General features: G+C 35.2%; 1 protein-coding gene across 6 annotated transcripts; it reads right to left on the bottom strand.

Moving 5' to 3' along the window:
* On the bottom strand, positions 1,010-14,526 carry LOC109232449 (DNA topoisomerase 3-beta). Of its 6 annotated transcripts, XM_019398222.1 has the most exons (15): positions 14,425-14,526; positions 14,273-14,329; positions 12,879-12,982; positions 11,400-11,493; positions 10,549-10,648; positions 9,742-9,982; positions 8,434-8,596; positions 8,226-8,345; positions 7,183-7,262; positions 4,886-5,164; positions 4,381-4,549; positions 3,754-3,882; positions 3,405-3,617; positions 2,419-2,598; positions 1,010-1,896 (listed from the first exon to the last, which is right to left on the bottom strand). In XM_019398222.1, the coding sequence occupies exons 1-15, from the start codon at positions 14,443-14,445 to the stop codon at positions 1,252-1,254; spliced, it is 2,595 nt and encodes an 864-aa protein (XP_019253767.1). In that variant the 5' UTR covers positions 14,446-14,526; the 3' UTR covers positions 1,010-1,251. The 6 variants fall into 6 exon arrangements, with proteins under 6 accessions (XP_019253767.1, XP_019253770.1, XP_019253769.1 ...); XM_019398225.1 differs by lacking the exons at positions 14,273-14,329; positions 14,425-14,526 and adding an exon at positions 14,330-14,350; XM_019398224.1 differs by lacking the exon at positions 14,425-14,526 and having other exon boundaries at positions 14,247-14,330.

Here is a 24,556-nt window from a genome sequence, read left to right as displayed (position 1 = left end):
GTTGATAAATACATGTTGCATTTGTAACTTTTATTTAGTCCAATGCCAACTCGACTAATTACATAATTAAATTCAACTAATTTAAAATAATGAAAACATAATTAAACTAGACTAATCATTGAGTTCATAAAGAGAAAATGTGCTATTAGTTATTTTTTTAACTAAATACAAAAAAATAAAGTTGTTTCAATATATTTTGGCACTTTGTTACTTTGGATTCTCTCTATTAAGGCTCTTGACTTCTAAGGACCATGCAAAAGATCTAGACAATTATTTTAATTAAATTGCACTTCTTTTTATCTTCTTGTCAAATAGATTATTATAATTATATATGATTAATAAAGCCGGTTTTGTTTGATCAAATGACTAAGTTTTGGCATACTACAATTGGAGAACCTTAAAGAGTATATCTTAAGTAATACTCCCTTCGTAATAATATTTTCTTTTAGCCTGTTTCAAAAGAAATAATTAACTCTTTAATTCTTTAGTATATTTTCAAATTAAAAGATGAAAGAAAAATAAAGTTTAGGCCGTGTTTTGAGCGGAGAAAGGTGTTGACGATATAAAAGGCAATGAATACAAGGTATTTCATTTTAATTTCCAATTCTAAAGTTTTTACACGCAAAATATAAAAATTACTAAAAAATAAAATGAAGTTTAACCCTATATTCATCTGTTGATTCTTTTTCAAATAAAATATTAGGAAACTTTACAACTCAAATAGTAATGTTAACCTTGAATAGCTTATTAATAAGCTGAAAAAAGATTATTATCTAGATTACTATGGAAATTTGAAAGTGCAATTAACAAACAATTAATATGCTCCTACATATCTTTTTTTTTCCCTTTGAGTAATTAATTATTCAAAAGAAATTTTGGGTAAATCCATTTTCTATAAAAGCAACATAAACTTTAATCTATTGTTTCATTCTTACTACATATGTAGAATATTGACCAAGAAGAGTTGTGGCGGGATGGATAAAATCCTTCCGTCCTTAACCAAAAGTCCTGATTTCGAACCATAAGTATAGAAAAAATTCCGATAGGGAGCGCTTCCCCCTTTTAGACAGTCCTTACGCTACATTAGTCAAAGCCCAAATGCAGATAACCTCCCCAAAATAAAGCATCATTCGAGTTGGTACAATGCTTTGAAGAACAGCATATGTTCCTACTTCTACAAAATGATAACAAATTTATGAGGAAAATAGAAATCATAATGCAAGAATTCTACTAGGATTATAGAACATCGCTTTAGAAATCTCGGAAACTCATTTTAGGATCTTGTTGTTTATTGTTGCCCCGTCCTCTTCCTCGATAACTTCCCCTTCCTTTTCCTCTACCTCGTCCTCTCCTTCCATGCCTAGAAAACGATCTTCCATGTTTCATTTCCACGAGTGAATGCAGCAGCTCGTCGCAGAGAATACATCCCTTGTGGAGCGTCGCTCCATCTTTTAAGGGAGTTGTTTTCTTGTTGAAATCGACTTCTATGATAGTTGAGTCGCATTCAGGACACTTATCCTGAGTTGTAGAAATCCGATGAGCGCCTTCAGGCAAGGAAACAAGGCAATTGCACATGTTGCAGTAAAGCCTCCATTTGGGAGCACTGACTGGATCAAGAACGAGTGTACCGCTGCATTCTGGGCAAGCACAAACGCCTTGTGCAATCACGGAATGCAGACATGTGGGGTGTGGACAGAGGAAACAAGGCATTCCAACTCCCTTCCCCAACTTGGAAGAATCACCAGTTTTAGGAGCACCAAAAAATGTATCGATGCCTTCAAACGGGGGACAGTTGTAGCAATAAGGACACAGAGGGAATGACTTGCCTTCTGGACCTGGCATGCTACATAATAACAGCTCGAAATTATCCAGGGGGCAAGTAAGCTCCTTGTACAGCTGAAAAAAAGTAAAAGAAGTTCTATATTTAGTCGTAAAATTTGAGTTTAAGTCATACAATAAGCACTAATTGAAAGAAAACTCTTTCTGTGAAAGAATGCTACAAGGGTAATTCTCGAGAACAAAGGGAAACACAGACAAAAGTTATAGCTCACTGGGGTTTGGCACGACACGTCAAATAAGCTGAAGCTATTTGCTCAATGCATTTTCTTTCCGCAGCAAGAGATGGGGCCAAGACAGTCTATTATCGCAAGAATATCTCTCTCTCTATATATATATGCATGCACACAAGAAAACTAATTCATCGACTTACCAAAACTAAAAAGAAAAACTGTAAAATCGTTAAGTTCTATTATTGAGATGAATAAGCGTGATAAAAGATTTGTACCATACGATATAAATTGACTGATTGAGATACTGCCAACTTCTCGAATTTCACCATAAAAGGGCATAATTAATACTTAGTTTTTCCTTTCTAATTTTACTAGGGTCAGAAGTAACTTTATAACAATAAATATTTACCTTAACAGTACCCTTCTGAGGTACGTAATAAACTTCCTCACATGTACCACAGTACAGTCGAGATGGCTGAGTAGATATGTATTTCATATACCGCAAGCATTTGCCACATTTGCTAAGGAGGCGTCCAGAGTCAGAGAGTGGAGAAAATTGTGCTTCAAATAATGCATCCATATTTTCAATCTACACATAGCCAGACTCGAGGCTCAGTGGATAATTAGCATTAGATAATAGCAATTAAAGAATTTATGGGCTGAACATGAGTGAAAATGGGATAAAGTGCAGAACATGCTTCAGAACTTTTTTACCCTCTTCTAAGCTAGATTCTAGTGCCAGTAGCAGTAATTTATTCAGAATTTTGATTTAGACTGTTAAGTGTTACTTTAACTTAATTTTTGAAGAACTTTCTTATACCCAAAGTGAAGGGGAGCCTTGGCAAAACTAGTAAGGTTGCTTCCATGTGACTAGGAGGTCACGGGTTCGAGCCGTGGAAACAGCCTCTTGCAGAAATGCAGGGTAAGGCTGCATACAATAGACCCTTGTGGTCCGGCCCTTCCCCGGAACCCGCGCATAGCGGGAACTTAGCGCACCACGCTGCCCTTGTTTTTTCTTATACCCAAAGCACTCATTTATATGCATCTATGTGATATTACTTCATGTCCAGTAACTTTCAGGATAAACAGGAACCAGCAGGGAATATCCACAACTGCGAGGTGATATCTGCATCACTAGTTTTTAAAAGAGGTACTTGGGAGCTCATGTTTAAGTTTTTTTCTTTCTTGATAAGTATGATTAAGTGGTTTATCAGTGAATATCAGCTTGTTACAAAGTCAGGGAAGAAAGAAAGCATCATTAGCTATTTGTGAACATCAGCTTGTTAGTTGTTACAAGTTTGGGAATAAAGAAAGCAGCATCAACCATCATTTAAGAGAGATCATGTAAAACCATTCTCCATGGCAGCAGAGGGGATGTAGCTTAATATCTTATACCTGCTTAACAAAATAACTGAACTTCCTTCGAAATTGATCTAGTACATGCTGCACAACCATTGAATGATCTGCTTGACCTTTAGCTACTAAAGTGATCTGATGCTCAATGAAACTTCGTATGTCAGGCAAACAGAGATCAGAATCTATGCATTGGTACCCTCTTATCAAGCTGATGCCCAGAGGAGTTGGAACCAATCTTCGCCCAGCTTGTACCTGCAATTTGAACTGGCCAAACTCAGACGCCTAATTTCTAATAGAAGATGGTTTCATGTCAAAGGAACCATAAGACAAGCAATAGACAGGACTGTCTACAGCAGCCAGAAACGGAAAACAATGCATATAGCAAAACCTGGACATAGTTGCGTTCACATATGTTGTTAATATGCACAGAGATTGACGCGTCTGTTCCAATACCATGTTTCTCCATCAAAGAGATCAGCTCACTTTCGTTGAGGTAATCTGGAGGCGAAGTATTCCCCTAAAAGTTTCAAAGCAAAAACAACCAAAGTAAAATGAAGCTGAAATGGGAAACGCCTCGCCATATGCACGTAATCGTCTTAAAATATACAGCACATTGTACATTCTGAATTCAAATACTGAACCTACAGGCGCATTCATTATGGACGACAAGCTTCGCAAATAAGATTTCGGCAAAAAACACTTAGACTATTTCTGTTTGCTAATACAACGTGTTTAGTCAATTATTTCTATCAGTTAATACAGCATGTTCAGTCAATTTCTAGCAGAAGAAAGAATAAAGTGGCCGGTAAAATGGAGCAGAATGGATACTGAGAATTCAGATAACAAACACCAACTAGCCTGGAATTGAGGCATAGTTGTTGCCTTTGTTGTCTTGAACCGAAAGAATCAATAATGGGACAATAAGTACTAGTGTACTACTGAAGTACAAAGACTGTCACTTTACTCCAGAACTGAACAACAAATGAGAAGTTCAATTTGACAGATTATGTGATACCTCATCTAGATCAACTTTAGAAATCTCGATTTTCTCTCCTTCAGCAAAGTCAGGAAGATTCTTCTCACTAATAGCCAGCCATGGCATAATAGAGGTGAATCCTTTGACTGTGAGAAGCTGCCCAATGCACTGAAATTGCTCTCCGCCACTTTCAAATTCAACCTTTATCCTGAGAAGATATCAAATTGTACATATGACTTAACTTCTCAGCCAGAAATTAAGTATCTTGAAAGACAACTACATTAATAGTGCCAAGATTCGAATTGTCAGTAACAGTCCTCTGCCCTTTGCACGTATTGTGCTAGTAACAAGAAAAAAAATCACCTAAAAGCTATATTTGAATCTGAAATCTATAATATGAAGACATAAAAGAGATGCTTGACATGATCTAGGAAGAAACCAGGATTAGAGTTACCCAAAGTCGTGGATTAGTTTAAAAGATATGTAAGATAAGCCCAAAGCAAGAGGAGTTACGAAGACGTCCATCAAGAAATAAAAATTCAACCTTCTATATTTGCAATCGGGAGAGAGAGTTCCCAGAAAATGCTGGCAGATGTACTGGTACAATTTCCATGCATCATTCCCCAAACTATCCTCACTAGCTGAACGCATTGGAGTTATTGGAGGATGATCACCTGCATCAGTTCCTGCCCGCGGCTTATTATAACTTTCAGTTAAAAGCTTTTGCGCATAACCCCCAAATACAGGATTATGCACCAATGCTACCAGTGTTCCTCTGAAGTCAAACGAAGAAGGATATGCTGTGCTCTCGGTACGTGGATAGCTGAAGTAACGAAAAGAAGAAATAAGCCAAAAAGAAAAAGGATGATTTTGTAAACTGCACTGGAAGTTCAAGAAGTACAATGTTTCATAATGTCAAACTCATATATGAGCTTGGTATTACATGCAAAGTCACAAGAATTCACTGAAAGGAAACTGGAAATTTGAATTTCCAATTGAGGATTTGAACAAGTTTGGTATAAAAATAAAACGAACTGTAAACTATTTAATTCATCAACAAAAGGGTAAATGAGCACTTCTTTGTACCTTCTCTGATTGTTAATTTTTAATTCTCTCTATAAAAGATTGCACCCCTCAGTGAGTTCTTCTGAATTTTCTCTTACCAATTAAAAATCATTTTAACATCATCAAAATTTTCTTTTATCAGTCAAAGCTGAGGTTTTGTTAGTGAAAAGAACAGAAGGAAACATGCACCAAGCTCGTGCAAAATACAGCAAAAAGAAGACGAAAACATATGATGACTTAAGTACGCTCTCTTTATTAGTCCAATTAGGAAAGAAGTATAATATGTGAAGACTGCAAGATTGCAAGAGAGCAAGACAAGAATGCAGACAAATCAACCACATCGATGTTCTGAAATACACCAAAACCCACCATTTTATGAAAAGTAAAATTAGAGCTTAGCCACTTTAATCAGCTCCATTGGTACACTTGTGCTACAGCAAAGTTATTAGATACTTCTAGTGCAGCTGTGCAATATTAAACTTTAAACTAAAATTAGTGTAGAACAGTCAATATGGGCTTGGCCCGTTGGGCCATCCCAGCCCGTGATTTAGCAAGGTTGGGCTAGATTTTAGGAGCCCATTTAAAAACAAGGCTTTTAAGCCCGGCCGGAGTAAGCCCGTGAGGCTTGACTGAGGCTGGGTTGGGCCGGCCCGTGGGCATAATAAATATTTATTTAAAATATATAAAATATAAAAAGTATATTACCTCTAGCGTTGGAAAGTCAGAATTGGATCTTTACTTAGAGGAACCAAAGCTTGATCTTGAGAAGTTTCAAGAGATGGATGTTGTCATGTATTAGAAGGACCATTCTAGAAAATACCATGATCTTTCAGTGATTGCTCGTGATGTACTTAGTGTTCCTATTACCACTGTAGCATCGGAATCAATATTTAGCATTTGTGGGCGTGTTCTGACAAAGTACAGAAGTTGCATCCATCATGAAAATGTCCAAACACTTGTTACTACTCGAAATTGGCGCACGGCTTTTTCCAAACTCAAACTAATAATATCTTTTTTTATGTTAATTTGAATATTATTAGTTTTTAAAATTTAATTATTCTTAATATTTAACTAATTAATATTGCATATGAATTGTAGATGTAGATGAAAGTGAAGACGTTACGACAACCTTGTCACAAGCGAAATTCAAATGTGTTTGATGAAGATGATGCTTTGGATATCTCATAATCGTGAATAGTTTGTTTTGAGCTTTGACTTTTAGTGAATGAAATATAGTCTTGTCTTTTATCTTTTTAGTGTTTATTGTGATATATTGGAATAGTACAAAAAATTATTAAGTTTTACAAAAAAATTCCAATAAGATATTTTTTTAACTTTTAAATATTTATCTTTTTTTAGGTTAGAACTTAAAGAAAAAATATAAAATTATATTTTAAAAAATGATGGGCCGGCCCGTGGGGGCCCACGACTTACATAAGGCTAGGGTGGGCTGACCATTATAAGGCCCATCAAATGGTGGGATAGCCCAGCCCAGTCCGTCAATTGCTAAAGTCCACGTGGGCTGGGCTGGACCATCCCGGCCCGGCCCATATTGACAGCTCTACATTAGTGCATTACAGAACTCAATCACTCAGTATTAATACAACATAAGCGAAGTTCAATGAGCAAGTAATCCCATATGTACATTTTCTTGTATTCAGAAGAGAAAGGACAGTTTATTAAGACATTCTCAACCAAGAAAATTGAGTGAAAATATTAAACACAGAAGTTCAGAGATGTGAGAGAACACGACAGTCAAAGAACAGACAGTAAAACCTGACAAAACCTTGAGTGTACAGACGCTCAGCCAATTGCATAGTTAGCTGGGGACCAAAGCCCAGTGCACTTGAAGCTACCTGGAATTTGTAAAAATCAGAACCAATTTAAATCCAAAGTGTAAGGAAAATACATTTAAATCATAAAAAGAATCATGTAAATCATAAGTCTCAAGGGTTCATAGTTTTATTGACTTAAGTACGATGTTCTAGACAGATTACAAAATATTGACCCCCATACATGAAAATCCAAAAGATGGAACTTCGTTGCTTGAACACATAAAGGGCATCTAATTACTTGAAAGTCTAGAGCAGAGAAGATGGCAACATCACGAACAATGACTCCAGGTAGAAACAGTTTTAGATTACACATTCTCCATAATTGTAATAAAAGGAAACATTTCTACATTCACCTGGGAGTTACAATGTTAGTAAGGTGCAGATGCAGATTGTAGACCACTTCAAACGCATAGAAGATTAATTAGCATAAAGTGATTGGGATGCCACTTAAGATACGAATTTTGACAGGTCAACACTCATAAAAACATTAAGCATAGGCACACATCTAAAAAGGCTTGCTTGCAGTTGGCTTCTTTGTGCAAATTATCCAGTATTTAATAAATATGAAACCCCAAACTCTATAAAAGAATCTCTTAGGCCACAGTAAGCCACCTTGTAGCTAATGATAGTGGGTGAGATAACAAGTTGTTGGTGCCAAAAGTGGAAGGAGCAAAAAAGTTACGCATTTCACTTTCAGAACAGCCAAGATTGCTAGCACCACATCTGAAGGTGTGTAACTGGTGAATTTTTTGAGTACCAAAGACTATTTTGGCAAACTTAGTTTCATATATTTGGTTCAGAAGTCCGGAAAAAATCTTGGTTGACTTCTCTACTGACAACTTTTAAGCATGTAGCGTGTTTTAATGAATAAAATACATCAATGAGGAAATCTATCCAAGGCAATTTGTTTTCTTTTGGTATACCAAAAACAAAGCCAGAAATCTAGCCCAAGTATAAAATTGGTAGAAAGCCTAAATTACCAACCTTTAGAAGATTTACTGTGTTTAGACCAGAAGGACGACCTTTAGATTCCAGCTTTTCTGATACACGAACAACTCTCATAGTCCCGTCCTCCATTAGTCTATTCCGAAACATTGCAGCAACCTATCAATTGAAAAGGTATTAGCAACAGAGGCATGGACTTGACATCTTGGGACAAAACCTCTCAAAAGGTCAAACAGGAGGAACTTACATCAGCATCAAACAACCTGCCACGTTCCCATTCTAATTTGAGTCCATACCCCTTGTACATTATGTATGGATGCAGCATCCAAAACTTTTCTGGCTTGAACATAGTAATTTGCAGGTAACGATCCACACAAAATCCAAGAGTCGGAGTTTGACATGGCCCATAGCTGAAATTATAAAGAAGATGTGCGTTCCATTTGAAAGGAGATAATTTTGATAATATAATGCTAAAGAGTAATTTGTAGAAAAAAAGAGGAAAGGAGCAAGAAAAGAAAATTGACTTGTAAAAGCAATTCCTCATGATGGTTCACATTAGTACGAACTATGAAACTGACAGAGACTTGTGGAGCAGCATAAGAAAGTTGAAGAATGGGTATATAATATCAAGTCATAACTCGTAAAGAACAAGGTTGTGTTTAATAGAAGTTATCCACCAGTATGTATGATTTAAGTACAATTGAAGACTAGAAAGATGGTGCTAATAACCATAGGAAAGATAAGGGATTAATTTCATAAATGGTCACTCAACTTTCATTTTATCACACTAAAGTTACTAAACTATTTTTTGTAAGGAAAAAGTCATTCAACTTTGCCTAGCATCGCGTAGGAAGTCAGTAACCTAATTTTTGTAACAAAAAATTACTTTACTTTGCCAAAGTATTATATATGGTCACTAATTATAATCACACACAAGAAGGAGGTGCAACCACTAGTGACTGATATTAAGCAAAATTGAGAGAATGTTACGAGAAAATAGTTTAATGACTTCAGTGATACTTAGGTAAAGTTGAGTAATTTTTTCGTTACAAAAAATAATTTAGTGATTTTGGTGCAATAAAGTGAAGTTGAATGACCATCCGTGTAATTAACCCAAACTGACCGTCCGTGTAATTAACCCAAACTGACCGTCCGTGTAATTAACCCAAAATGACCATCCGTGTTTTAACCCAAACGATAAGGGGAAAAAGGTTAAAGCCAGATCATCATGCTATCTAAACAATCAACACATAAACCTGAAGAATACAATGTGGGAGCTCTTCTGTGACACATGGCAGAAAGCTTGTCACTTGAAAGGGCATAACATGTTCAAGACCCCACAATCAGCATAGAGCAGAAGCTACAGCAGCTATGACAATAAGCAAAGAATTTTCAACAGACATGACGATAAGCAAATCAATAGCTATGACGATAGGCAAAGCATTTACGATTATGCTAAGCAATTTCTCTAAATCATACATGAAAAGTTCAGTTAAAAGAATAAAGGTACAATGTGATAGGCAAACAGTAGGAAGAAGGTGGCGAGAGAACCAACGAGATAACCCTTGCATCAAGATTTCCATATTTCCCATTGAAATAGCTAGTCTGGAAACGTGTAAATGCAACTCCAACTTTCAAATCAATCTCTTGACGTGCATCTACTGCCAATGCCTCATCTCTGTTGGGTTCAACGAGGCTGCTCATTGCCTTCAGAATATCTTTTTCAGTAACAGATGAGAATCGAGCCCGGTATATTCTTCTACCATCGTTTGTGTGAAATCCAGTGCACTCTATGACTAAACCAATAAGTATAAAAGCAAGAAGAAAGATTATGATAAAGAAAATTTAAAATTAAAAGAACTAAAGCAACCTAACAAAGATTCAAAAGGTGGATTATTGGAAGTTCTATCAAGTGATATTGGTGCAGAGTGAAGTTCATCAGTTTTTGTACAAATAGACATATTATACTCATATCGTAGAATATTTGGCAGTTTTATTTGGCATTCTGAATAAGAATGATTCAAAGTAGAGTGTGATTGCCTATCCCGCTTCCTCTCACTATCTCTAAATACCACTTATTAACTGCTACAATTCAACTCTGTTCCAGCACATTCCACCTAGTCTCTCTATCTGTACTTTTTTCTCTCACATTTTTCTACTTCTTCCCTCTTCCCACTCTCTTTCCCACTAAATATCTACCATATCAGTTAAGCAAACTATGTTTAAGTCTCTAAATTCTCATTCCTCTGAGGAATGGGCATGAGCTTGACACGTTTATATCTAGCCTAGTCAATCTATGAGCTTCTCCATTGTAGTACGTCCTTAGCTGCAGTTAACTAATAATGTCACGATCAAACATTACCTTCAAAGCATATATTTTCTCCTTCACGATCACAATCCAACCATAGTACCAGATGTGAACAACCACGAGCTTCCTGGCTTAGATGCCTACAAATATGAGCCTTGTATCCGGAGGGTCAGTCAGCACTTGCTATTTAAACATGAAAACAAATATAAATCCAGATCAACAAAACAAGATGCAAGAGAAATTTACATAATAGAGTTAACTTTAGCAAACTGACTTTATATTTGACAGATACTATGTACAGTATTTCTCGAACCAGATAAACTTCTGGTCGATAAAGAGACGAATCCTACATTATCTCTCCCTCAGTCCCTTGTGTCAAGAATTTCAGCGGCTATTAAGACTACATTAACGATTGTCTACTTCTAATGAAAGCGATTTGAGTTTCAGTCACGGGCACGTTGATCAACCTCTTCATTCTGCGTAAGTAGTTCGACAATGATTTTGTTAAGGTATCAAATTTCTTCCCAGTTCTATTGCCCCAATTAAGAAAAAGCCATGAGTAAGAACATCACATAATCCTCATAAAAGTTGTAAGGGAATTTTTAGTTGAGAAATTAGCACAAGTTTTAAGTTCATACAAATATGTCAAGATGTATCAATGACCCAATTTTTGTTACGGGATAATTGGGGAAAAAAGATACTTTTGTATCCTCTTTTATTTTTATGATGATCCCAGCAATTCTGGAAGTGAAAAAGAAAGACAAATTTTCCTTAACACGGAGCGATTTATAATACTTGAAACAAAGGTAGCGAGGCTGTATAGAGATAGCCAGGAATATGATAAAAGCCATTCAAAAGGAAAAATCTCTGTAACTTTAATATATAGGAACAAGGATTAGTACCACCTTTGGGTTTGATTCCTTCTTAAGTATTGGTGCCTGGAAAAGATCTGAAGGATTTGTATTTGCCCAATCTTGAAAAGCGGCTGGAAAATCTACACTAGATTATCAGAAACAGAAGATTCAGATTGAATACTTGAACTAGTCAAGTAATTGTGACTTTAAATATAAAGCAAAGAATTGCTGGCAGATCAAGCAATGGACTCACTATACCACTTGTTTGAAACTATAACACAACATACAGGACAAAGAAAAGTTTTCAAACATATACCACCATGAAAAATCTTACTGATTTATGAAAATCTTACAGTATGCAGAGATAATGAAGTAATTTTGCTCCCCGCTAAGATAAGCCAAATGACAAAAATATCTCACTTGAAAATCCTAGGATAACGCTCTAAATGATCCCTTTTCTTTGGTAAGTCATGTGTACTTCCTCTTTTGCTGTAATTGCGAATGCTCCATAGAGGTCTTATCGACAAGAAGCAAGATGAACATGTTACACATGGAAAATTATTACTTTTTTTATAACCGTGTAGTTTACTTAGTAGACAGTTATTCTGGTTATTCATTAGAGTAAACTATTAAAGGCTAAATCTATAAAGCAACTAAGAGGGCAAGCGAACAGGCTACATCTACGAGGTTAGGCAATACCAAGCCACAAGGACGATTGTTAGCACTCTATTCTCCATGGTTCTATATCTACATCTGACTCCTAATTGAGGAGCCAAAAGGGGTGGCATCACGAAAAGGAATAACTAAGCATTTTCTTTCCTTGAACATCAGAAATTTATAAGAGTATCATTTTGTGGTTACCTCAACATTGTCTTGAATTGCTTCTATCTATATTACCATTCACTGAAACAGAAGGTGCCCCTTCGTCAATGCATACTAGTTTTTTTATAGATGACAGTGTCTTATTTTTCAAAAGGTAATGCTTCACAGAGACCAATGAGTAGCAGTCAGTCGTAGACAGAGGCAGATTTGAACTTTAAATATTCATTTTGAATCAACCAATAAACTATGCCTCAGTTCCAAACTATCTATATGAATCCTCTATATCCATTCTGCTCTATTTGGGCCCATTTCATCTGTCGTGTAGCTCATGCATAGGATAGCACATCCTAAAGAATTCTATTTTCAAATGATTCATCAATATTACATTCAACTACCTCAAAGAGGCCCTCGACTACCTCAAAAGAGGGTATTTCCAGAAGAGGATACAGGCTCTCATTGCAACTAACTTGACCAATTTTGCCTCACCAAAAAGCAGGCTCAGACTTCCTTTTTAGTTGGGGCAGGATCTCAAGGGAAATGAAGTGAGCAAACATCAAACTAGAAAAATTGAAACAAAGTCACCAAAATATCAATGGGGAACATAACAATATGGACATAGATTGAACAAACATATTTATAAGCAGCAACTAGTTGAACCAAATAACACATCAAAATGAATGATCCTTATGTTTTGGGATAACAGGAAACCTGAAAACATGACCAATTACTGAAGTGACTCTATAATGTGCACGTGATCCAAGAAACATTCCATCAAACTCATGGACTTCTGTACTTGCCCTTCGTGTTGATATCTGCAACAAAATGTATAACAGAAACGCATGAACACCCGAAGTCCATGAATTAATGAAGGAAGACAAATTAGTCGCTGGTGTAAAGACAACAGATTTTCAGAGAAGAAACAGTGAAAGGACCAGAGTTAATTTGGTAAGAGCATACTTCTATTTCAAGAATGTTAGCAGCCCACCAAAGGCAATGAGGAAAACCAACCAGCAAGGGTAAAAGCATACTTCTATCTCAACACATTTACATGAAGTACAAGAATCTGAAGCAGCATATCCACCAAATTGGTGCTTTCAGGAGAGAATAAAACATGTTAGAAAACTATAATATATCATTAGAAACTCAGCATGACTCTTGCAAATCCTATTAAGATTGATAAAAGTGAGGGGGTCAGTTCCTGAAAAAGGTAGCATGCACAATCTTTTCGTACTTGTAAACAACATGAAAGATGCCACAACTCCAACAATGCAGTAGTTCTTTTTGTTAAAGTAGACCATGAGCCGAGCACCATTACCAATTCTTTTCTCTAATAAAAACGTTGTAGTTGATGCCTGAGAAAACTGTTTACATCCATTTTCAAATCATTCATTTGATACTTTTAACCCAATGTTGCAAACGTCCTCTTTCCTTGTTCTTTTTTCTTTTCCTTACAAGTACTTTCCCTTAGCCTTCTTCGTCCCTTAGAAAACAAGAATAGTGTGACTATTCCACTTGCAACAAATCCCTCCCCCCCCCCCCCCCCCAAAATCCTGAGGAAAAGTGTTGATTATAGTAAAGGGTTAAAATGCCTGAGGAAAAGAATGGCAATAATTTAGCAGTAACTTCTTTAAAATGTTTTCTTTCACTTCAATCAACCAAAATATTTTATAATTTTGCGTTCAATCTTGGATTGAAAACAAAACAATAACTAAACATACCACATTCAGCATAAAAACAACTATGACTATCCAACAACTAACAAGCAATCAGTGGCGGACACACGTTGGTGGCAAGTCATCAAAAAAAATAGTGTATATGTATAAATTACGATTAAAGCTGCATAAATTTTGTATAAATATTTTATTTGAACCCACTTGACAACTACTATTTTACGACTAAAATTATGTACTTGTAAGATTGAACCCGCTTGCAGGTCCGCCACTGCAAGCAATAGGAGAAGTGTAAAAAACATTTCTTTATGGAAAAAATCATATCAGTTTTCCAAGAAGCAGAAAATTGATCCAAGACTAACATAAGATTTCAAAAAGAAGAAAAAAACAAAAATAAAAATCAGACCCAGAAAAAGAGACAGGAACATATACTTGAGCACCAGATAAAACTGAGGCAATTGATAAAGCAATACTAGGCTTCTCTGCTACCTGTAAATGTAAAATTCCCCAAATACTCAGTCAAGAATCTTAAATAAATGGAATTAAAAAAATTAATAGTTATGATGAATTTAAGGGTACAATACCATGAGAACTTTTGGAGCCATTTTTTACAGCAAATATTTCTGAAGCGAAAGGGTCCTTTTTATTTTTTACATTACGTAGAATAGAATGGTAGCCGTAGATCTCAAAGGAGATATCTGAGCCGTAGCTTTCATCTGCTTAGCCAAAAACAAAAAATATATATATATATATACAGCTTTATAACATTTTGGAGAAAATGGTCCGACAGTAGTCCCTTATGTTTGGACATTTATTAAAAAATTTGTGGAGCACTATGTATTCAAACTTGGTGATTAAAATTGGGAAAATGATGTTTTATAGCCGCTTTTAAAATAATATTCGAAAATATATATATATATATATATATATATTTTGTATATATTTTATATATATACATTCTATATGTTATATACAAAAGTTATACAAACTTTATATACTTTTTCGAATGCTGAATATAAATAATTTCTGACGTGGGCTAAAAATAATAATACCACGCACATTTTCCCCATAACGGAGTGATATGTAATTTTTTGTGCCCATTTTTTTTGCTTTGTTAGGAAAATAAACTCATTTGATTTTATGTACATTGGAGTTGATATTTTTACCCTTTCATTCTTCTTATGTTTTTAGGGATGGCAATGGGACGGGGCGGACGGGTTTTGTTTGATGCGCGGCGGAGCGAGTTTATTCTTATGCGGGTGCGAGGCGGGACAGGGCGGATTAAAATAATTTTTAAAGTTTTTAAAGCGGGACGGGTTACGGGTTTAATGCGGGTTCAATACGGTGCAACTTTGAATTTTTATCTTTTTCTAAATAAAGTAATCATTTCAACTACAATTTCACATTCTTCTTTACTAGCGCGATACTATTTTGATTTATAATTAACCAATTTGCATAAGTCTCACCAAAATAATATTACATAAGTCAAGATATCGTATTAGTAATAGGAAATGATAGTAACCCGTTTATTTTGGAAGATCAACGCAATACTCTCTCAGTTTTATGTCTATGCGATTCTATTAAACTCTCAATTTTATAAAATAATAAAATGTAAAACTAGTTTGTTTTAGAAAAAAAATTAAACAACAAAGAAAAAAAAAATTAAGTGGAGTGAGGCGGGTTGAAAACTGAAAAATAACTATGTGGGGCGAGGCGGGGTTGATAATTTTGTGGGTTTTACCAAACTCGCCCCGGACCCGCCCCATTACCTTCGTTAATGTTTCATTCTCCAACTCTCTTTTTTTTTCACCAAGAAAATTAAAGTTCTTCAACTTCGGAGGCTTTAAATTCTTGTTTAATGATTAGAATTCGAAGTTAACCGTCGACTAAAATTATAATTGTTTGAGTGGTGATTATTTATGCTTAAATTTTTAGTTCAAATATTAATTTAGTGATTTGCTCTTAAGAATCTTAAAAGTCTATTTTTGATCCTTAGAAAGTGTTGAAAAGACAAAGTGATCTTTTGATCTGGTGTTATTTGACTAAGTTGGCAATTAAGAGTTTTTTATAGGAATTTTTACATTCCTATGCCATATAGGAAACTATATTACCCTCGATGTTTAAGGTTTGATATAATTATATTTAATTACCTAATTACCAATTATATACCATTAGTGATTTTTAATGGTATTAATTACACTCCTAATTTAATAGTACCGTATATTCCTTCTAATATCACTCCCCCCACGTTTCTCCCTCCAATTCCCACACTTTCACCCACGTTTCCCTCCCACACCCACGATTTATGTATCAAAATCTCATTAAAAAATTCGTCCATAGCCAAGGCTTTGAATTCGAATTTGGGTTTTCAAAAGACATTGTTTGTTTGGATTGGATGTTGTTGCAAAGATTTGAGAATTCTCTCTACATATCTCTCTATCCGCAATCCCAAATTTCAGTAATAGAAGAGAAAAGGAAAAGAGAGCAGCAATTCCACCATTGACAGCCATTAAAAAGCTTTGAAGCTTTGAATTCTAATTTGCGTTTTCAAAAATTATTGTTTGTTTGGATTGGGTGTTGTTGTAAATAATTGGGAATATGGTTTGGAGTTTATATCTCAATTTTGAGGGGTTTTGGTGAAGATTACACTTGGTTTTGGCTAAATTTCAGATTGAAACTCGAAGAAGAAGAAGAAGAAGAAGAAGAAGAAGAAGAAGAAGAAGAAAAAGAAGAAGAAGAAGACATGACATACATTATATTGCATAAATTGTACAAAAATTATAGACTGTTGTTTATTTATTTTTCAGCATTGTGTTTGTGTGTTAAAAGTTTTGATGGGAGCTTGTTATTCCACTTCGTCTGTTTTGGAGCTAACTTGTGCAACGGAGAAGATATTTTTTAAGTTATATATATTGCTATACCTTTAAATTCAAGAAGTATGGTTGTATTGTATTTAAAGTGGCGTGAATTTGTAGAATAGGTCGAATGTGAGGAATGAGTCAAATAAGACTCACAATGGCTTGTTTTCTACATTTAATCTACAACAAAACTACGTATCATTTGAAAAATTAATATGAAAATACAGAATTTCAATGTTTCTACAAATTATCTACAAAATATCTACAAACTAGTACATTGAATTTTAATATCCCAATTCCCATTCAATTGTAGCATAATTGGGATTTTTAACATAATTGCATTTTTTGTAGAAGATTTGTAGAAGTTTTAGTCGTTTTTTATTTGTGAAAACACAAAATAAAGCATCTACAATCAGAATACAAATAATCTACAATTTATCTACAAAATATCTACAAACTGGGTACATTAAATTTTAATATCCCAATTCCCATTCAATTGTAGCATAATTGGAATTCTTGACATAATTGCGTTTTTTAGAAGATTTATAGAAGTTTTAGTCGTTTTTTATTTGTGAAAACAGAAAATAAAGCATCTACAATCAGAATACAAATAATCTACAAATTGGGTACATATTTGGACTCGACATGCTTACCCTGAAATGTATGTTTCACATTTTTTATACATATTTTTGCCCAAAATAGTACTAAATCATCCACTTAAATACAAATTTTATAAAATATTGTTCAACTTTCATACAAGGTAAATGAATAAAAGAAAAATAAATAAACAACAGTCTACAATTTTATCTACAATTTCTGCAATATAATGTATGTCATGCCGTCTTCTTCTTCTTCTTCTTCTTCTTCTTCTTCTTCTTCTTCTTCTTCTTCTTCTTCTTCTTCTTCTTCTTCTTCTTCTTCGAGTTTCAATCCGAAATTCAGTCAAAACCAAGTCTAATCTTCACCAAAACCCCTCAAAAGTGAGATATAAAGTCCAAACCATATTCCCAATTATTTGCAACAACACCCAATCCAAACAAACAATGATTTTTGAAAATCCCAAATTTCAATTCAAAGCTTTAAAGCTTTTTAATGGCTGTCAATGGTGGAATTGCTACTCTCTTTTTCTTTACTTTGTTGTGATGACCCAAAATTTCCTTTACTTTGTTGTGATGACCCAAAATGTCATCTTTAAACAAAATAATTATCTCGATATTTTAAGACCTTGAAAAGCGTTATTAATCATTCCTCGACTTGCGTGCACAATCCATAATTTTCCGGAGGATTTTTGGTGAAAAATGGATTAAAATGTGAATTAGAGCTTTAAACTCAACTGAGTTGACTTCGGTCAATATTTTGGGTAAACGGACCCGGACCCGTGATTTGACGGTCCCGAAAAGTCCGTGGAAAAATATGGGACTTTGACGTATGTCCGGAATCGAATTCCGAGGTCCCAAGCCCGAAAAATAAATTTTTGAAGAAAATTGCTTTTTGGAAATTTCTATGAGATTTAAAAATGAATTGTGATTAGAACTAGACGGTATCGGGCCCGTATTTTGGTTCCGGCGCCCGGTACAGGTCTTATATGTGATTTAAGATAAGTCTCTAAGTTTGGTAAGAAACGGACTTGAAACGACCTGAATCGGATCGTTTTTGAGAAAATTAGAAATTTGAAGTTTCTAGTTCGATAGTGAGATTTTGATCCGAGGGCCGGAATGGAATTCCGAAAGTTGGAGTAGCTTTGTAGTGTTGAATGTGACTTGTGTGCAAAATTTCAGGTCATTCGGACGAGGTTTGATAGACTTTTTGATCGAAAGCGTAATTTGAGAGTTTTTGGAATTCTTAGGCTTGAATCCGATGTAAAATTTGTATTTTGATGTTGTTTTTAGAGTTCTGAAGATTGGAACAAGTTTGAATGATGTTTTAGGATTGTTTGGCATGTTTGGTTGAAGTCCCGGGGGCATCGGGTGTGTTTCGGGTTAGTTTCGGATCATTTCGGGCTGTTCTGCAATAGCTGAAGCTAGTATCTGATGTTGTTCTTCGCTTCCGCGAGGGTCCTCTCGCGTTCGCGAAGAAGGTTTTGGCTTTTGGGATTTTGTTCTTCGCGTTCGCGAAGAGAGCCTCGCGTTCGCGAAGAAGAAGAAATTCTGTTGCGCAGGTCTTACTTCGGAGGCTCATATCTCTCAATCTACAATGAATTTTGAGATGATTCAAAAACAAAAGTTGTAGTTCTTTGAATCTAGTTTTCAGAAACATATTATAATAGTTATTTGGACATCTGCAGCAAAAATTATGGCCATTATACTAGAGGCTGTCCGAGAAGAGTTTGGAAAATGAGTTTTGGAAATTTTGTTCTTCGCGAACGCGAGAGGAGGACCGCGAACGCGAAGAACAAATCCCTGGGCAGTACAATAAAGTCCAAACTCGTCTCACTCTTCCATTTTTGGACCAAGGGAGCTCGGGTGAGGCGATTTTTCAAGAGATTTTCAAGAAAAACATCGGGTAAGTGTTCTTAACTCAATTTTGGTTTGATTACTCGAATCCATCGTTGTTTTTATCATTTAATTGGTGATTTTAGTTGGAAAATCTTGGAAACCCTCTTGGTTTAATTTGAATATTTGAGGGTCGAGTTGATGTCGGATTTTGGTATAATTGGTATGGTTGGACTCGTGGTTGGATGAGGTTTCATATTCCGTGATTTTTGTCGGGTTCCGAGATGTGGGCCCCACGAGCGAATTTTTACTTAATTTCGGATTTTTATTGAAAAATGTAGTAGTTTCCTATGAAATTGATTTTATAATTTTCGTTGACTGTATCGAATTATGACTAGGTTTGAAGCTTTGGACGAATTTGCGAGGCAAAGGCGTGTCGGAATTTTGAATTGGTAGCAAAACGAGGTAAGTGTTTGGTCTAACCTTAGCTTGAGGGATTAGGAGTTGTGTCCTATTTGTTATGTGTTATTTGTTGAGTACAACGTATAGGCATGGTGACGAGTATCTATACGTTGGTGTCAAGCATGCCCGTGAGTCTTATACTTTGATTAATGTGACTCTGTTTCGTATTGTATATGCTCTATATGATAATTTCTATTGAGGAATATGACTTGTTGAAGTATTATTGTTAATTGAACATGGTAGAGCGTTGGCCAAGTTGAGAATTTAATTGTTGAACATGGTAGAGCGTTGGCTCAAGTTGAGAATTGAATTGTTGAACATTGTAGAGCGTTGGCTCAAGTTGAAAATTGAATTGTTGAACATTGTAGAGCATTGGCTCAAGTTGAGAATTGAATTATTGAACATTATAGAGCATTTGCTCAAGTTCAAAATTGAATTGTTGAACATTGTAGAGCATTGGCTCGAGTTGTGAATTGAGTTGTGAAGTAAACATGAAAGAAGAAAGGAGAGAGAGAGAGAATTATGATATTGTCTCCCTTACAGGGATGTTATTGTTTTGATGTTGTTTCCCTTGCCGGGATTTGATTGTTGTACTATTGTTCCCTTGCCGGAATTTTATTGTGATTTCATTTATTTCCTTGTCCTTATTTCTTGTGACTGTTTTTTGGGTAAGGAAGAGTGTTAAAGCACGAAGGGTGATGCCGTGTATGATTTTGTGAGAAAGAGTGTTAAAGCACGAAGGGTGATGTCGTGCACTTTCTGTTTGCTGTGTTTAATTGTTGTTATCAATTCAGTGTTTTAACGGTTCAGAATTTTTCTTACTGTTGTGATCCTTTGTGTTGGAACCCGTATTATTTTCAATATCTCGCCGCATTTATATATAGCTTTCAATACTTCAAATTTCAACGATTTTTACATTTTTAACTCAATGGATTCCTCAACTAAATTTTCCTTAAACCGTTTGAGGTTGTACTACTATGTTTTGATTTATTAATTTCTCGTATTAAAGGTAATTATTCATTCGATTTTGTACTCTAATCGAAAAGGGTATTTTCTTTATCAAATGATTTCTAAAAAATAACTTCATCTTTTCTTGTTGATATCCTAATTGAGTTGGAAGTTGTACTCTACTTTATGTTAAGTGAATAAGACTCCTTGAATATATCCTTAATTGTATTGGATATGGAACCTATGAACTGAGTAATATGAGAATATTATTGTGCAATGTGAGACAGAAATATGTGGGCACAAGGTACCGGGGAAAATATTATGGTTTTACTTAATGAGACGTGAGTTATCCGTGCGATTGTGATATAAATATGGGCACGAGGTGCCGTGAAAATATGAAAGTGGGCTGAGACCTATATCATTTATGATGTTCTTGTTGCCTGCTATTTAAATCACTGGTTGATCATTGTTGCCACCATTATTATCTGCTTCCTATTATTTTGTACGCGATATTGCACAGGTTTATTTGGTAGTCTGATTCTAGCCTCGTCACTACTTCGCCGAGGTTAGGCTAGGCACTTACCAGCACATGGGGTCGGTTGTGCTGATACTACACTCTGCACTCTTTTGTGCAGATCCAGGTATTGTTCGCTAGTAGGTGTGCGGATTCTTGCCGAGGAGACTCAAGTAGCCATGTTGCTGCATTCGCAGGTTTCGGAGTCACCTTCTTATTTTATATTCTCACTATTGTACTTATTTCCTTACGATTGTATTTAGAAATGGTAGCGGAAAAAAAACTCTATAGAGCTTGTGACTTGTACTACCAGGTTTTGGGAAGATGTTCATTGTATAAGAATTCTATTTGAGAAGAATTTTAGATGTTTTTTTATTCATGGTTGTTCCGCAATTATTAGGCTTACCTAGTCCTTAAGACTAGGTGCCATCACGAAACCCAACTGAGGGGAAATTGGGTCGTGACATTTGTATTACTCAAATTTGGACATAATTGCGTTTGATGTAGAAGAATTGTAGAAGATTTAGTCGTTTTTGATTTGTGAAATCAGAAAAAGGTTTGAAACACAGTGTATCGAAAAAGCAAGATGCTAAATTTGAAACGAAACTTTCGAAGAAGATTAATGTGTGTGATTTGCGTTGTGGAAGATTTGAAAGAATATTTAATTCCTTTTTTTACCGCGCATAAATAAGGAATCATAAAGCTACAGTGATTCCTTATTTAATGCATATATATTATGTAGAAATACTATTAGCATGAATGGTAATATGCAAACTATGAACCTATTTGGTAATATAGTTTCATATATGGTATATATACGAAAATTTTCCTTTTTTATGTTGGAGGTTGGAGGCTTCATTTCAAATTTAAGATCATTTGGAGCATACTTGGGTGGTTTGTTCGAAATTAAAATTGTAAATTCGAAGAATATTTTGTTGAACTACACAAATAGATATTGTCAGTCAGATAGAATTTGCAAACAATCTAATTGAGAGAGCTAATGCAGCTAACATAAAGTCATACCAATCTTGTAGAGAGTTTGGTGAACAATTGATCAACCATAAAGTCCATCAATCATGTAGAATTTGTGAGTTATCTAACAAGATGGTTGTGGAGTATCGCACAAATTAAGTTATATCAACCCGGTTGAACTTGAGAATAATTGAACCAGCACAAACTCGTAACAATCCGTTTGAGTTTGTAAGTTATCCAACAAAATAGTCACGTCGAAAAGTCAAGGTGATGACTCCAATGGAAAATTGATAATGGAAGTGCCATCAATCGTAAATTTTGCCTGGACACATACCCAATAATATCTTCGAAATCTTATTCAAGGCCTCTTAAAACTCCATAAAAGTGACATAAAAATCCAAAATATAATAGAAAGTAGCACCCGGAGTCTTGAGAATATATCCTTTTACCTCCCCCTACAATAGTCAATATGATTAATAATATTCATATTCTCATTCATATTTATTTTATTAAACAAAAAAGGATAAATTTTGCATGTTTGTCAAAATGGGGGACAACATTAAAATACCTGCGCAAAACTGATATATCTGTCAAATCACCCGAAAAATGTTGGCGAGAGCCCAAAGCTAATAAATCAGGATTTTCACTTTTAGCACACGCCAGAAACTATTTACATTTGGTAACTAAAAAGGTATTTAAAATTTGTATAAATTTTTATGTATAACATACAGAACGAACCAACTCCACGTGGTCGGGAAAGCCAAACTTAATCTTAAGCTTAGCTAAGCGCTCGGTCGTTATCGTGGATTGGAACTTTTTCGGTCACCACTTCCGGTGATTTTTGGAAATCAGGTTTAGCGTTAGGGTATCGAGGTATAATCTCCTTCACGGAGGGGAGAGTTTCATCCTCAACTGGGGCGACAACATCTTCCACTTGAACGGGGAATACGACGGCCAAAGGAACGGAATGATCCTCTATACTGGTATCAGACGAAAGGTTTGACATAGCTATGCAGATTAGGAAGAAGACAGAGAAGGAAATCAGAAATACGGCGAAACCTTATGAAAAAGGAAAGGAAATTCCAAAAGAGAAGTGAAGAGAGCGTAAAAATTTGAATTTCGACAAGGCCGTCCTTATTAATATAGTTTAAAGCACCAAAATCAAAATGGTTCGCCATAATTGGAATCTGAATCGAAACGGAAGAGCCAATAAGAGATCACTCGAGAATCGTCGCAATGCGTCTAGCGTCAGTATGACGCATGACATCATGACATCACTTCTTTCGTTGGACCAAATGGTTCCAACAAATCACCCTAAAGATTCAAGGATTTAAAATATGTGGCCCACGAAGATCCATGTCGCCTGCTCGTCACAACAAAGACAACCAATGTCATCTGTTGAGCGAACTCGACTGCAAAAACGTCCATGAACGATATTATCCGCTCATTGAACTCGCCCCACGAAGACGACCTCAACAAGCAGAGGGACTAACTGTATGGGACAAAAATTATCCTAGTTACGTATGGGCTAAGTCAACATTAGGAGAGCCTTTGAAGGCTGCCACGCATCACCGATGTAATTTCAACAAAGTACGAAGGCGAGGTCGAGGAGTCAGCAGATGTCTTGGTCGAGGACGAGCACTCTCCTTAAAGGAACAGTAACAACTAGTAACAATTAGGGATTTGTGGTCCATGTTCCCTTGTAAAATATAAAGATATGTGTTTATAGGGGGATGGGACGCTCATTGTAAAAGAACAACACTTTCACATTCTCTGAATATTCTTTCTTTATATACATATAAAATATACCTTTTCCTCATAACTCACTTTAACCTTGCTCTCACAATGCAGGAGGAATACTAATATTCAAAGGTTCTTCAATTACTTATCATTGTCAGGAGGAATTTCACCGGATTCAATCCTTTTCCGGTTATCCTACTTGCATTTATCCACTTAAATGCCGTTATATTTCATTTATTACTATTTAATGTTGACTTCTCTGTTTTGGGTCATTAAAGATTATCATTGTTACATATTCATTGTTGCGAAATCAGTTGAACGGACTTTCGGATATTAATATTGGCTAAGATGAACCCTATTATATCAAAAAAAATCTACTTGTTTAAACCTAAATCAAAATTTTGGATCATAAATTTAGCCTCGGCACCAAATCCAACTAATTAGAAAGGCAGGCCGGGATGCCAATAGACAACACAGTGCAGCGCAAGGTTATGAAGTTTAAAGCTACAACCATAGCAAATCTATATATTATTAAAAGGAGAGAAAAAAAGTCATCTCCTTAAGCCAAGTGGCAGCCTAAAAAAGCCACATCACATAAGTAGTTAAAACTTAGTTATTGATTATTATTTTTGAAATTAAATATCTATAAAATAATAAAATAAAATATATTATTTTAAAAAATAAATATTAAAAAAATGTCCATTTAAATTGGAGAGTAGTTTCAAGTTGGAATTTTTAAATTATTTTAAAATAAAAACCTAAAATTACATAAAATAAAAAATCTCTTTAA

The sequence above is a fragment of the Nicotiana attenuata genome, chromosome 9 (assembly GCF_001879085.1).
Source record: "Nicotiana attenuata strain UT chromosome 9, NIATTr2, whole genome shotgun sequence".
In the NCBI taxonomy this organism is placed as follows: Eukaryota; Viridiplantae; Streptophyta; class Magnoliopsida; order Solanales; family Solanaceae; genus Nicotiana; species Nicotiana attenuata.
The sequence above is the reverse complement of the archived record's forward strand: the minus strand, read 5'-3'. Positions and strand labels throughout refer to the sequence as shown.

Bases quoted from the DNA above. Each gene is read 5' to 3' on its own strand.
- LOC109232449 (XM_019398222.1), bottom strand. From the start codon at position 14,445: ATGGCTCCAAAAGTTCTCATG. The intron at 11,494-12,878 runs GTTTCCTGTTAT...CTGATAATCTAG, and splicing joins GTAATTGGTCATGTTTTCAG to TGTAGATTTTCCAGCCGCTT. The intron at 2,599-3,404 runs GTATAAGATATT...GGCTATGTGTAG, and splicing joins TCAGTTATTTTGTTAAGCAG to ATTGAAAATATGGATGCATT.